Source organism: Coregonus clupeaformis, chromosome 24, assembly GCF_020615455.1.
Source record: "Coregonus clupeaformis isolate EN_2021a chromosome 24, ASM2061545v1, whole genome shotgun sequence".
In the NCBI taxonomy this organism is placed as follows: Eukaryota; Metazoa; Chordata; class Actinopteri; order Salmoniformes; family Salmonidae; genus Coregonus; species Coregonus clupeaformis.
The window spans coordinates 22,080,499-22,093,197 of record NC_059215.1 but is presented as its reverse complement, the minus strand read 5'-3'; the positions used below and the strand labels follow the sequence as shown (position 1 = coordinate 22,093,197).

The window sequence follows — 12,699 nt, the reverse complement described above, 5'->3', positions numbered from 1 at the left end:
AGTAGTCTGCCTCTGGCCTCCTCCGAGCAGTGCAGGTCACTCCTACCTTAACCCCCCTCCCCCACCTCCGCTCTCTCACACACTCACACCACTACACACACACACACACCACTACACGCACACACACACCACTACACGCACACACACACCACTACACACACACTCTAATCCTCTCTTTCTCTTTCTCTTCCTCCACTCTCCGCTTCAGCTTCCGAGGCAACTCTGACATAAGCTGCCCCAGAGTCAGTGATAGGGGGGGCCAACTGCGTACAGGCTGTGCGTACGTGTGACTGTTTGTGTGAGAGAGAGAGGGAGAGTCCACCAGTCAGCTCAGAGTGGTTAATCTCCTTCTCCCATTTCCTCACTCTCTCCCTCTGTGCCTTATGTTCCCGCCCCTCACTTTCTCCCTGCTAGCCTGGATAGAGGGAGCTGACACTGCCTGCCTGCTGTGGACTGGATATGGCCGTAGAGACACCCTGACGCTACCCTAACTGGATGTTCACCCTACGAACTGGTAAGACCCTGCTTCAGCGCTACTTTAACTTTTCAGTGTGTTTTTATGTCTGTGATAGTATGCACTAGAAAAAAAGGGTTCTTCGGCTGTCCCCATAGGATCATCCTTTTTGGTTCCAGGTAGAACTCTCTGTGGAAAGGGTTCTACATGGAACCCAAAAGGGTTCTACCTGGAACCAAAAGGGTTCTACCTGCAACCAAAAAAAGGTTATTCAAAGGGTTCTCCTATGGGGACAGCCGAAGAACCCTTTAAGGTTCTAGATATAACTTATTTTTCTAAGATTGTGGAAGGAGAAAGTCTCTATGTAGAAATGTCTTATTTTGTGTTTGAGAACTGGCTGTTAATGCAACAAGTCACTGGTGTATTAACTTTATGTTCTATGTAAACTTTATTTATTTATTTTTAAGTCTGTGCTTTAGATATTACGTTTGTACCCAGTAAACGTGCTCTCTCACTCTATTATTCTCGCCCTTTCCCTGGCTCCTCTCCCTCTTTTCTCTTCTCCCCCGGCTCATTATGCAGCCCCCTGCTCATGTTACCGGCTTCCTCCTGTGGTTTTCAGCACAGGTTTCTCCTCTGCTCCGAGTGTGCTCCCACGCTCCCTCAAAGAAAGGAAGGAAAACAATGATAACCATTTGTGGAGCCACAAGATGGAGCTGCTTTAGTTTGGCCTGTGTCTTTAATAGAGTGGAACATTTAAGTGTGGCTTTTTTTTGTTGCTTGTTTTGTTGTTTTGGGAAGAACGTTTTCTTTTTGGGGCAGAAGGGTGAGAAAATTGGAAACAGACCCACCCACACTTTAGTGAGTCAGCCCGCATTTGTGGTGTGTTAACTTTAAGAGGACAGACAAATTGTCAAAGAGAGGACCTGCTAAAGGCAGAGGGAATTTGTTTTTGGCTATTCTGTTGTTGTCACTAAATCCCCTTAGTTTACATGTGCTTAGGAACCGGAGAGGAGAGGAGGGTGCTCTGGCCTCTGCCATGGGCTGTTTTGAAAGGGAGGGAGTGGCTTGTGTCCATCTGGGACAATCCCAAGTGCTGAGTGCTGAGACCTTCCCCACCCTGCTCTCAATCTCTCTGTTACCCTTTGCATACACAACTGTTGGAGGGGTAGCAGAGTTAACTTGACTCTGTGCGTAGGCTGGGGGAAGTCTGCATAGCCGCTGACGGTGTCCTGCATTTTATCATGATAACACCAGGGGTTTGTTATGGCGATACATACAGTATTTAACCACCTTGTGACAGTCATCCACCTTGTGACTACAAACTCAAAATTGATCACTCTCCACAATTAACCACATGCGGATTTGTTTAACGTTCATATACAAACAGACAATCTCAAAGAATGCTTTCTATCTAATCTTAGGGGTGTGTGTGTGTGTTTTTGTCACCGACCGTAACAGATACCTTAATCAGGCTGATAATGTGGCATGCGCCTCACTTTACAGTAGCCTATCATTGCAGTTGCCTATCATTACAGTAGCCTATCATTGCAGTAGCCTATCATTGCAGTAGAATATCATTGCAGTAGCCTATCATTGCAGTAGAATATCATTGCAGTAGCCTATCATTGCAGTAGAATATCATTGCAGTAGCCTATCATTACAGTAGCCTATCATTCCCTGTCCACATCCCTTACGTTCCACTCTTTTGATCCTATCAATTTATCTAACTTTCTATCCATGTAGCCTTTGTCTTCTCCCTCAATCTGACTGTCACTGTCTGTCACTAATCCATCTCTCTCCCCAGCCCTCTTCCTCCCTGCTGGCAGGGCAGCCTGTGTAGTAAGTGATAAGGGGCAACAGCAGTAGCCCTTCCTGTCCTGGCAGGAAGTGTTGATTTCCACTCCAGTCTCTGGGCAACCCTGTGCTGTGTCCGCTGGGAACCTCCTTCCACTCTCAGCACGTGAACAGCTTGCAACAAACACACATGGATACGAATGAACACACACCCGCACACAATTATTTTGATCAGAGTGGCTGTGATTTAATGCCCTACTGAGTAACACCTCATTCAGACTGGAGGTAGCATAGTGGTGTGGAGGGTGCACAGTGGCTGTGTGTGCTGGGTCTGAGCTGTGGCTATGGCTGTAGGTCAGGAAGGGTTAAAGGGTCACATGGAGCCCAGGAGCAGGAGTTCAGGGCAGGATATCCTGTCAGGATATGGTTCTCTCTCCCCTCTATTCCCAGGCATGGAGGGCTGTGTTGGAGCTTGGAGTCAAAGCTGAGAGTGAAGGTGGGGGGCAGGGTGGGTATTGGTCTGGTGTAAAATGTCACTCACATCTCAAAACACATGGAGTGACACAATGTTTGCATGTTGCCATCCAAGGGTTGTGTATCTATGGCACACTTGTTTGGCGTATTTGATGTTGGACAATAGACAATGGTAGGCCTGATTGTGCCTAGTGAATAAAAATATGGAAGTTGGGAAATTATAGCCTACGCGTTGTTTTGTTTTGTTTGGTATTCCAGAGATGTTCTTATCCCTGTGGAATCCAGATGAAGTCTTTAAGTGAAGAGGTGATTCAGATGAAGGGGTTGAGAGACCAGGGCTGAGATGAATGAGGTGGAGTTAGAGGGGTCATGGAGAAGATGAAGCTACAGGGCAGCAGATGGTTCAGAGGAGATAGATAAAACACTGGAGTGGTTTACTACCTTACTGCCCGCCCTCCTCTGGTGATACAGTGTAACTACAGATGCTGAAGTTCTGCTAAAAAACCTCAGGCCTGATAACATGCGCATGTCCTAAAAGGATTTGAACAAAGTTGATTGTTACAATCAGAAAGTATTTTAACTTAGTACTTGTGTGACATTTTATATAAATCTAGGTACATACAGTTCAAGGACTAGATAGGCAGATAGGCAACAGTTTCCTTGGCATCATAAAAGTAACCGATGCAAAGAGAGACAAAGGAAAGACCGCAAGAGGGATCGAGAATGACAGGCTATTTTTGGATCTCCATTTCCAACACCCACCTCGTTTGACTTGTTATTGTTGAGAATGGTGTGAGTTGAGATGTGAAATCTCATTCTGAATGTTGATACAGTTATTGAGGTGCCCCTCTGGGATTCCCACTGGGCTATTTTATTCTCTCGTACCATTTTGATATGTCTAGAAAATAATTCATGAAATCAGTGTCAAGTTCCATTTGAGAAGGAGATTTACTTTGCATTGAGCTATGACTGGAACTTGCTACATTTGGTATCTGTATTAATCAATATAAAAAATTGCAAAAGGTATACCATCAAATATATACTCATAGTCCTTTCCTATAGTATTCATATATATGAGGTATGTACTCATGTTAAACTCATCAGACATACCACCTAATGTTGAATTTAATAGATTATCCCTGTCTCTATCTTTAGTTTCATTTCATGACAACAGTTGAGGTTGATGACTATTCTAGAGAGACCCCCGAGTGGGCTGTTTTCCTTTGTTTTGGAAAGTGACTCTATGAGCCTGGTGGTGTACTGAGAGTGTGAACAGAGCTGCTGATAATGTCGAGGATGAGCTGCTCTAACCAAGACTTTCCAGTTAGGCCTCTGACACGGCTAGCTGTATGTTTCAGACGCTCGCGCTCACACACCCGCCCACCACCTTAGTGAATGAATGGACACTAAAAACCCATGTAAAATGTGTTATGAGTGTCCCTGTGTCTATGTGTTTTTTAAGTATCTGTGTATGAACTAGATGATGTACGTGCAGTTCAGGGGGTGTGTGACCGATAAGCGAGGGCCAACTGACATATGCTGATCATCATGCTCCTAATTGGTTTCCACTACAGTTAGTAATGTACCAGTCAAAAGTTTGGACACACCTACTAATTCAAGGGTTTTTCTATACTTCGACTATTTTCTACATTGTAGAATAATAGTGAAGACATCAAAACTATGAAATAACACATATGAAATCATGTAGTAGCCAAAAAAGTGTTAAACAAATCAAAATATATTTTATATTTGAGATTCTTCAAATAGCCACCCTTTGCCTTGATGACAGCTTTGCACACTCTTGGTATTCTTTCAACCAGCTTCACCTGGAATGAATTTCAATTAACAGGTGTGCCTTCTTAAAAGTTAATTTGTGGAATTTATTTCCTTCTTATTGCGTTTGAGCCAATCAGTTGTGTTGTGACAAGGTAGGGGTGGTATACAGAAGATAGCCCTATTTGGTAAAATACCAAGTCCATATTATGGCAAGAACAGCTCAAATAAGCAAAGAGAAAAGACAGTCCATCATTACTTTAAGACATGAAGGTCAGTCAATCCGGAAAATGTCAAGAACTTTTAAAGTTTCTTCAAGTGCAGTCGCAAAAACCATCAAGTGCTATGATTAAACTGATACTCATGAGGACCGCTACAGGAAAGGAAGACCCAGAGTTACCTCTGCTGCAGAGGATAAGTTCATTAGAGTTACCAGCCTCAGAAATTGCAGCCCAAATAAATGCTTCACAGAGTTCAAGTAACAGACACATCTCAACATCAACTGTTCAGAGAAGACTGTGTGAATCAGGCCTTCATGGTCGAATTGCTGATAAGATACCACTACCAAAGCACACCAATAAGAAGAAGACACTTGCTTGGGCCAAAAAACACGAGCAATAGACATTAGACCAGTGGAAATCTGTCCTTTGGTCTGATGAGTCCAAATGTGCGACTTTTGATTCCAACCGCCGTGTCTTTGTGAAACGCAGAGTAGGTGAACGGATGATCTCCGCATATGTGGTTCTCACCGTGAAGCATGGAGGTGTGATGGTGTGGGGGTACTTTGCTGGTGACTCTGTCTGTGATTTATTTAGAATTCAAGGCACACTTAACCAGAATGGCTACTACAGCATTCTGCAGAGATACGCCATCCCACCTGGTTTGCGCTTAGTGGGACTATTATTTGTTTTTCAACAGGACAATGACCCAACACACCTCAGGCTGTGTAAGGGCTATTTGACCAAGAAGGAGATTGATGTAGTGCTGCATCAAATGACCTGGCCTCCACAATCACCCGACCTCAACCCAATTGAGATGGTTTGGGATGAGTTGGACCACAGAGTGAAGGAAAAGCAGCCAACAAGCGCTCAGCATACAGTTGAAGTCGGAAGTTTACATACACTTAGGTTGGAGTCATTAAAACTTGTTTTTCAACCACTCCACAAATTTCTTGTTAAAAAACTATAGTTTTGGCAAGTCGGTTAGGACATCTACTTTGTGCATGACACAAGTAATTATTCCAACAATTGTTTACAAACAGATTATTTCACTTATAATTCACTCTATCACAATTCTAGTGGGTCAGAAGTTTACATACACTAAGTTGACTGAAGCACGGGGGTGGCAGCATCATGCTGTGGGGGTGCTTTGCTGCAGGAGGGACTGGTGCACTTCACAAAATAGATGACATCATGAGGAAGGAAAATGATGTGGATATATTGAAGCAACATCTCAAGACATCAGTCAGGAAGTTCAAGCTTGGTCGCAAATGGGTCTACCAAATGGACAATGACCCCAAGCATACTTCCAAAGTTGTGGCAAAATGACTTAAGGACAACAAAGTCAAGGTATTGGAGTGGCCATCACAAAGACCTGACCTCAATCCTATAGAAAATGTGTGGGCAGAACTGAAAAAGTGTGTGCTAGCAAGGAGGCCTACAAACCTGACTCAGTTACACCAGCTCTGTCAGGAGGAATGGGCCAAAATTCACCCAACTTATTGTGGGAAGCTTGTGGAAGGCTACCCAAAACGTTTGACCCAAGTTAAACAATTTAAAGGCAATACTACCAAATACTAATTGAATGTATGTAAACTTCTGACCCACTGGGAATGTGATGAAAGAAATAAAAGTTGAAATAAATAATTCTCTCTACTATTATTCTGACATTTCATGTTCTTAAAATAAAGTGGTGATCCTAACTTTTACTAGGATTAAATGTCAGGAATTGTGAAAAACTGAGTTTAAATGTATTTGGCTAAGGTGTATGTAAACTTCCGACTTTAACTCTATGTGGGAACTCCTTCAAGACTGTTGGAAAAGCATTCCAGGTGAAGCTGGTTGAGAGAATGCCAAGAGTGTGCAAAGCTGTCATCAAGGCAAAGGGTGGCTACTTTGAAGAATCTCAAATATATTTTAATTTGTTTAACACTTTTTTGGTTACTACATGATTCCATGTGTGTTATTTCATAGATTTGATGTCTTCACTATTATTCTACAATGTAGAACATAGTAAAAATATAGAAAAACCCTTGAATGAGTAGGTGTGTGTTCAGACTTTTGACTCATACTGTATGTGTACCAGAGATGTTTTGGTTTCTGTACTGTAAGATGAAGGGATACTACTGTAAATAAACCTGATGGAACTTTGCCTCAGTGACAGGATTTTACTGAACTGGTTCCGGTTCCACTGTTTCTTCATGTAGCCATGTAACAGAGATTTGATTGCATAGTTTTACAACAAACAGGGTGCACAGTAGTTTTACAATATTGTGCAGATCCACACACAGGGTTAGGAGGAGAGTATTGTATTTGTTTTATCATGTTTATCATAAAACCAAAGAAGACCCCTGAAAAATGTCACGTTCTTAACCATCTTTTCTCATTTAAAACTTGTAACATGGGATTTCCACCAAAGTGCTGAGTGCTTGTCAGAGAGTTCGGATTCTTGCAGTAGCATTGGAATATTGGCTTGGTGTACATGTGGAATGAGTCAGAATCCTGTACTGTAAACCCTGACCACACCCTCCCTCACTGTTGCTCCCTGCTTTTATAAAGCTAGCACACCCTGTTATCCAATTTCTGTCAACCTCTTTCAAACACTCACACACAGTACACGCATATACACACACACAGGCGTGCGACTCCACCCTTCTCTAAACTTCCACTGATCCCATTTTAGTATTCATTCTCAATCTCCAAAAAACTGTCCTGCACAAAAGTCCCTTCTACCTATGTCATTCTCTATGCTCTCTCTCTCCCCCGCCATACTGTTAATGGTATAACTGTATGACTGCTGCTGCTGCTTCCATAACTCCTTATCCAATATTCTTCACATTCCTGTTGGCTTCTTAAAGAGAAGGACCATGATGGCCACTGGGACCCCACATCCTCACAGCAGACACATTGCTCACTCCTCCCTCCTTATCTCCCTTTCCACCTTAAAATTTTTTCTCTCACACTGCAGTAACAAAGTATAAGCCTATCAATTTACATACATACACTGAGTGTACAAAACATACTTAATGTTTTGTACACTCAGTGTATATTTCTCTGTTTCACTCTCCCACAGCCTGGTTTTTCTGTGCCAGGACATTTACCAGGAGGACTTCTGCTTATATTCACTACAGGACTGATACTATTCACACCATTGTGTATTGTGTTTCATATTGGTGAAATATGAGTCATACTTCACAGATCTAAAATGATCTCATTTATATACACACAAGTAAATGCACGGTACTGAATTTTCACAAGCAGACATGTATACTGTCCACATATGTAGCTAACATAAAGCCCAACAGTGCCTTGATCGAAACAGCCTCATGAAATTTGATTCAGTGGAAAGTCTCTTAACAGCTGGTCCACAGAACTCTAATGTAGTTATATCCGTTTCTATATTGAATTAAAATGCTCGTAATTACCAACTTGCTGCTTTAGGAGGGCTTAGTGCCTCGGTTCTCATTTAAGCACAGAATAGAAGTGATTCACGGCAGGAAAACATATTTCACACAAATATACACTACCGGTCAACTGTTTTAGAACACCTACTCATTCAAGGGTTTTTCTTTATTTTTACTATGTTCTACATTGTAGAATATCAAAATATATGTTATATTTGAGATTCTTCAAATAGCCACCCTTTGCCTTGATGACAGCTTTGCACACTCTTGGCATTCTCTCAACCAGCTTCACCTGGAATGCTTTTCCAACAGTCTTGAAGGAGTTCCCACATATGCTGAGCGCTTGTTGGCTGCTTTTCCTTCACTCCGCGGTCCGACTCATCCCAAACCATCCAAATTTGGTTGAGGTCGGGTGATTGTGGAGGCCAGGTCATCTGATGCAGCACTCCATCACTCTCCTTCTTGGTAAAATAGCCCTTACACAGCCTGGAGGTGTGTTGGGTCATTGTCCTGTTGAAAAACAAATGATAGTCCCACTAAGCCCAAACCAGATGGTATGGCATATCGCTGCAGAATGCTGTGGTAGCCATGCTGGTTAAGTGTGCCTTGAATTCTAAATAAATCACAGACAGTGTCACCAGCAAAGCACCCCCACACCATAACACCACCACCTCCATGCTTTGCGGTGGGAAATACACATGCGGAGATAATCCGTTCACCCACATCGCGTCTCACAAAGACACGGTGGTTGGAACCAAAAATCTCCAATTTGGACTCCAGACCAAAGGACACATTTCCACCGGTCTAATGTCCATTGCTCGTGTTTCTTGGCCCAAGCAGGTCTCTTCTTCTTATTGGTGTCCTTTAGTAGTGGTATCTTTGCAGTAATTCGACCATGAAGGCCTGATTCACACAGTCCTCTGAACAGTTGACTTTGAGATGTCTGTTACTTGAACTCTGTGAAGCATTTATTTGGGCTGCAATTTCTGAGGCTGGTAACTCTAATGAACTTATCCTCTGCAGCAGAGGTAACTTTGGGTCTCACATTCCTGTGGTGGTCCTCATGAGAGCCAGTTTCATCATAGCGCTTGATGGTCTTTGCGACTGCACTTGAAGAAACTTTAAAAGTTCTTGAAATGTTCCGTATTGACTGACCGTCATGTCTTAAAGTAATGGACTGTCGCTTCTCTTTGCTTATTTGAGCTGTTCTTGCCATAATATGGACTTGGTCTTTTACCAAATAGGGCTATCTTCTGTTTAACACACACACACCTTGTCACAACACAACTGATTGGCTCAAATGCATTAAGAAAGAATGCATTCCAGGTGACTACCTCATGAAGCTGGTTGAGAGAATGCCAAGAGTGTGCAAAGCTGTCATCAAAGCAAAGGGTGGCTATTTGAAGAATCTCAATTATAAAATATATTTTGATTTGTTTAACACTTTTTTGGTTACTACATGATTCTATATGTGTTATTTTATAGTTTTGATGTCTTCACTATTATTCTACAATGTAGAAAATAATAAAAATAAAGACGAGCCCTTGAATGAGTGGGTGTTCTAAAACTTTTGACCGGTAGTGTATACGGTTTATAAATATAGCTGAAAATTCGCAAATTTTAATTCTAAAAAGCTCTATTCAGTAAGAAACACATTCACAACCATGTCTATATTTTGATACAGTGAGAATACAATATTTCTATTATTTCTTAAACTATAGACACTTAAGATCTCTGAACTTTTATCTTGATAATTTGTTCAGTGGTAATGGAATAGACCTACAAGGCATAATTTATACAACAGCATGTTAAGTTGTGTGTGTAAAGATCAGTTGAGAGGCATGGTGTTACATGAGTTGTGGTGATCTGCAGGCTGTCTTCCTGACACTTTACACTCAACAACCACCACTGTTGGCAACCTCTGATCTCCCGGTAGCTGAATGCCACATCGAATTGGAATAAACTCCATAAATGGATGGCTTTATAGCTACGCTACCCCTTCCCCTGGTCATCTTGATCAGACATTATACTAGACATCGGAAAAATGAAAAGTCCCTAATTGTGAATGAGTGTGTGCGTGTTTCTGTGTGTTGGAGACGAGCGTAGAGTAGATGCATTGAGGCCAGGGCAGGCAGAGAGAGATGTAATCGGATATAGTTGTTTCATGACTGGGTTTGCAGGCTGGCAGGCATTCGGGGGCCAAGGTGTTTCACTAACGGTCACAATGACAAAGACGCACTGTGCTTGTGTTGTGTGTGCCTGACTGAACACTGACGTACACTTCTGTATACTGTATGTATACTGTATGTGTATGAAGGTATGTCGCAAGGTTGGGACTATAAGGTTCTATCTGCATTTTTGGCAACATTTAGTTATTGACATGGCCTTGTTCTGTTCAATGTTCTCTACCTGTATAGTACTCTAAATACCCCAATTCATGTTAAGTTCAAAATAATGCAATATAAAAATTGCTAAAACCATTCAAACCAATGAGGGTTCGGAACTTTAAAGCCAGTTATCTCAGAATCAACTTTGTGCAGATAGAACCTTATATAGTTTAGATTCCAGTGCCATTGATTTCTGTGCTGTTGTTTTTGTTCAGTTTTAGCATGGTTTTCATCCCTTTCGAGTCACATGATTGACTTTGATTTAAATTATCACATCAGGCATGTCATTATCAGCAACTTAATTTCAGCAAAAATACATAGGCTACCAGTTGATTGCTCTGTTGCTGCCATTCTGTGAAGTAGGGCTGACAAAGACGATCTAATTAAATTGATAAATTTAGCTGAATCTAAATTTGACCTTGTATTTCATTGAGGGACATGATTTTACAGTGCGCGTGTGTGCGTTTGCCTGCCTGCCTGCTCAGAGACAATAACCAGTACTGAAGGTTTATGCTAGAGGCTGGGCTCAGTGTTTACTCTAACCCATGTGCCGCATGGTGCCACAGCATGGAGCATGGTGTCCCAGGGGGCCAGACAATGGCTGCCTTCATCCTGGCTTCCTTCTCCCTCCATCCCTGTCTGCTGCCCTGCCTCCATCCTCTCTGGACCACCTTGTGATCTGGGGCAGAGGTTGCCAGGTCTGGTCCTGAAAGGCCTAAAATAATATCTGTATCTATGTTATTGACTTGGACTGTACAGAAAAGTTGTAAACATCATGACTATTCTAATGTAATTAAGAGGTGTGCGAGGCTGTGGAACTTGGTTTGGGAAATGTATTTGACAGTACTCATCTTGCATCTTTTTGGAAGCTTTGACTTATTTTGCGTAGTGATCTGACATTTTAAAACTGTGTGTGTGTGAGAGAGAATCCTTGTCAGCTTGTGAAATTGTGCAGGTGGGAGGCAACTACGCACATATAGCACACAGCTGACCACATCCTGTACATATAGAACTAACACAGAGGCCTCTTCCTCTCAAATTAACTGAAATCTGAACTGTTAAGATTCTTTAAAACATAAATTTCAACATTTTCACTGGGTCCTCTCTGAGTCTAGCTTCTGTTTTGGACATTTTGGATCAATTTGAAATCCTAAGAGTGTGTTACAGTGGCTTTCAAAGATTGTGATTAAGAATCAGGCACTGCTTCATCTGGGGAAAGTAAAACAGTTTAGCATCAGTCTAGAGAAACAGATTGGCCGCTGCTGTCTTTTCCATTTGGGTGTTACATACAGCGTGGCTCACGTTGGTCAGTGCCTCACCCCCTGTGAGCCTAAACTTCTGCCTGTGTTTGTGATCATATGTGTGTGTGCAGTGGCGGTCGGTGCCGTTTAAGATGAGGGAGGATGATTTTCTTTATTTAGGAGCATGGCCTTATTTCTCCAGGAACAGGGTTCTCCAACCCTGTTCCTGGAGAGCTACACTCCTGTAGGGTTTCACTCCAACCCCAGTTGTAACTAACTGATTCAACTTATCAACAAGCTAATTATTAGAATCAGGTGTGCTAGATTGGGGTTGGAGCGAAACCCTACAGGACGGTAGCTCTCCAGGAACAGGGTTGGAGAGTCCTGGTTTAGGCTACTTCATGATACTTGATTTTTCCCTATACTCATCATGAGGTTGCTTCAACCTAGCCTACGAATGAAAGTTTACAATGTAGGTGCACAGGTCGAGAGAATGTTTAGTCATTAAAGAGACAGACAGTGACTTTCAATACCGCCTTGGCAAGGCGGCCTTGCACACTCTTGCCTGCATCTAGCTGATCTACGGTGCAATCATTAGTCTAACAGTTGCAAACGAGTTTCTATTGGACAGATTCAGGTATGTTTATCCAAATTTTGCTTCCATTTAAGAAACAAAAAAAAGCCACACTTAAATTTTCCACTCTATTAAAGACACAGGCCAAACTAAAGCAGCTCCATCTTGTGGCTCCACAAATGGTTAGTAAATCCGCTACAACCATGCAGTACAGTGTACAGCAAGCAGTTTAGCAGTTACACCGGCAGGTCCCGGTAGCAGTACATTTATAAAACCAAAAGCTTGCCTAGACTTGGAAGAATTCTGGTGTTGGATAGCCATAGCCAGCTAGCTAACATAGCATCCCTCTCTGTTTGAGCTGGGTGTTTGAGTAGACT

The 12,699-nt window shown here is 42.3% G+C and overlaps 1 protein-coding gene across 3 annotated transcripts in view; it reads left to right on the top strand.

Moving 5' to 3' along the window:
* The first annotated feature begins 308 nt into the window (after positions 1-308).
* The window catches only part of LOC121538454 (histone deacetylase 7), a 55,007-nt gene continuing 42,616 nt past the window's right edge, over positions 309-12,699 (top strand). For all 3 annotated transcript variants that reach the window (XM_045207089.1, XM_045207090.1, XM_041846473.2), the window contains exon 1: positions 309-514. In XM_045207089.1, the coding sequence (XP_045063024.1) occupies positions 496-514 (19 nt within the window). In that variant the 5' untranslated portion in view covers positions 309-495. The remainder of the gene's footprint in view (positions 515-12,699) is intronic.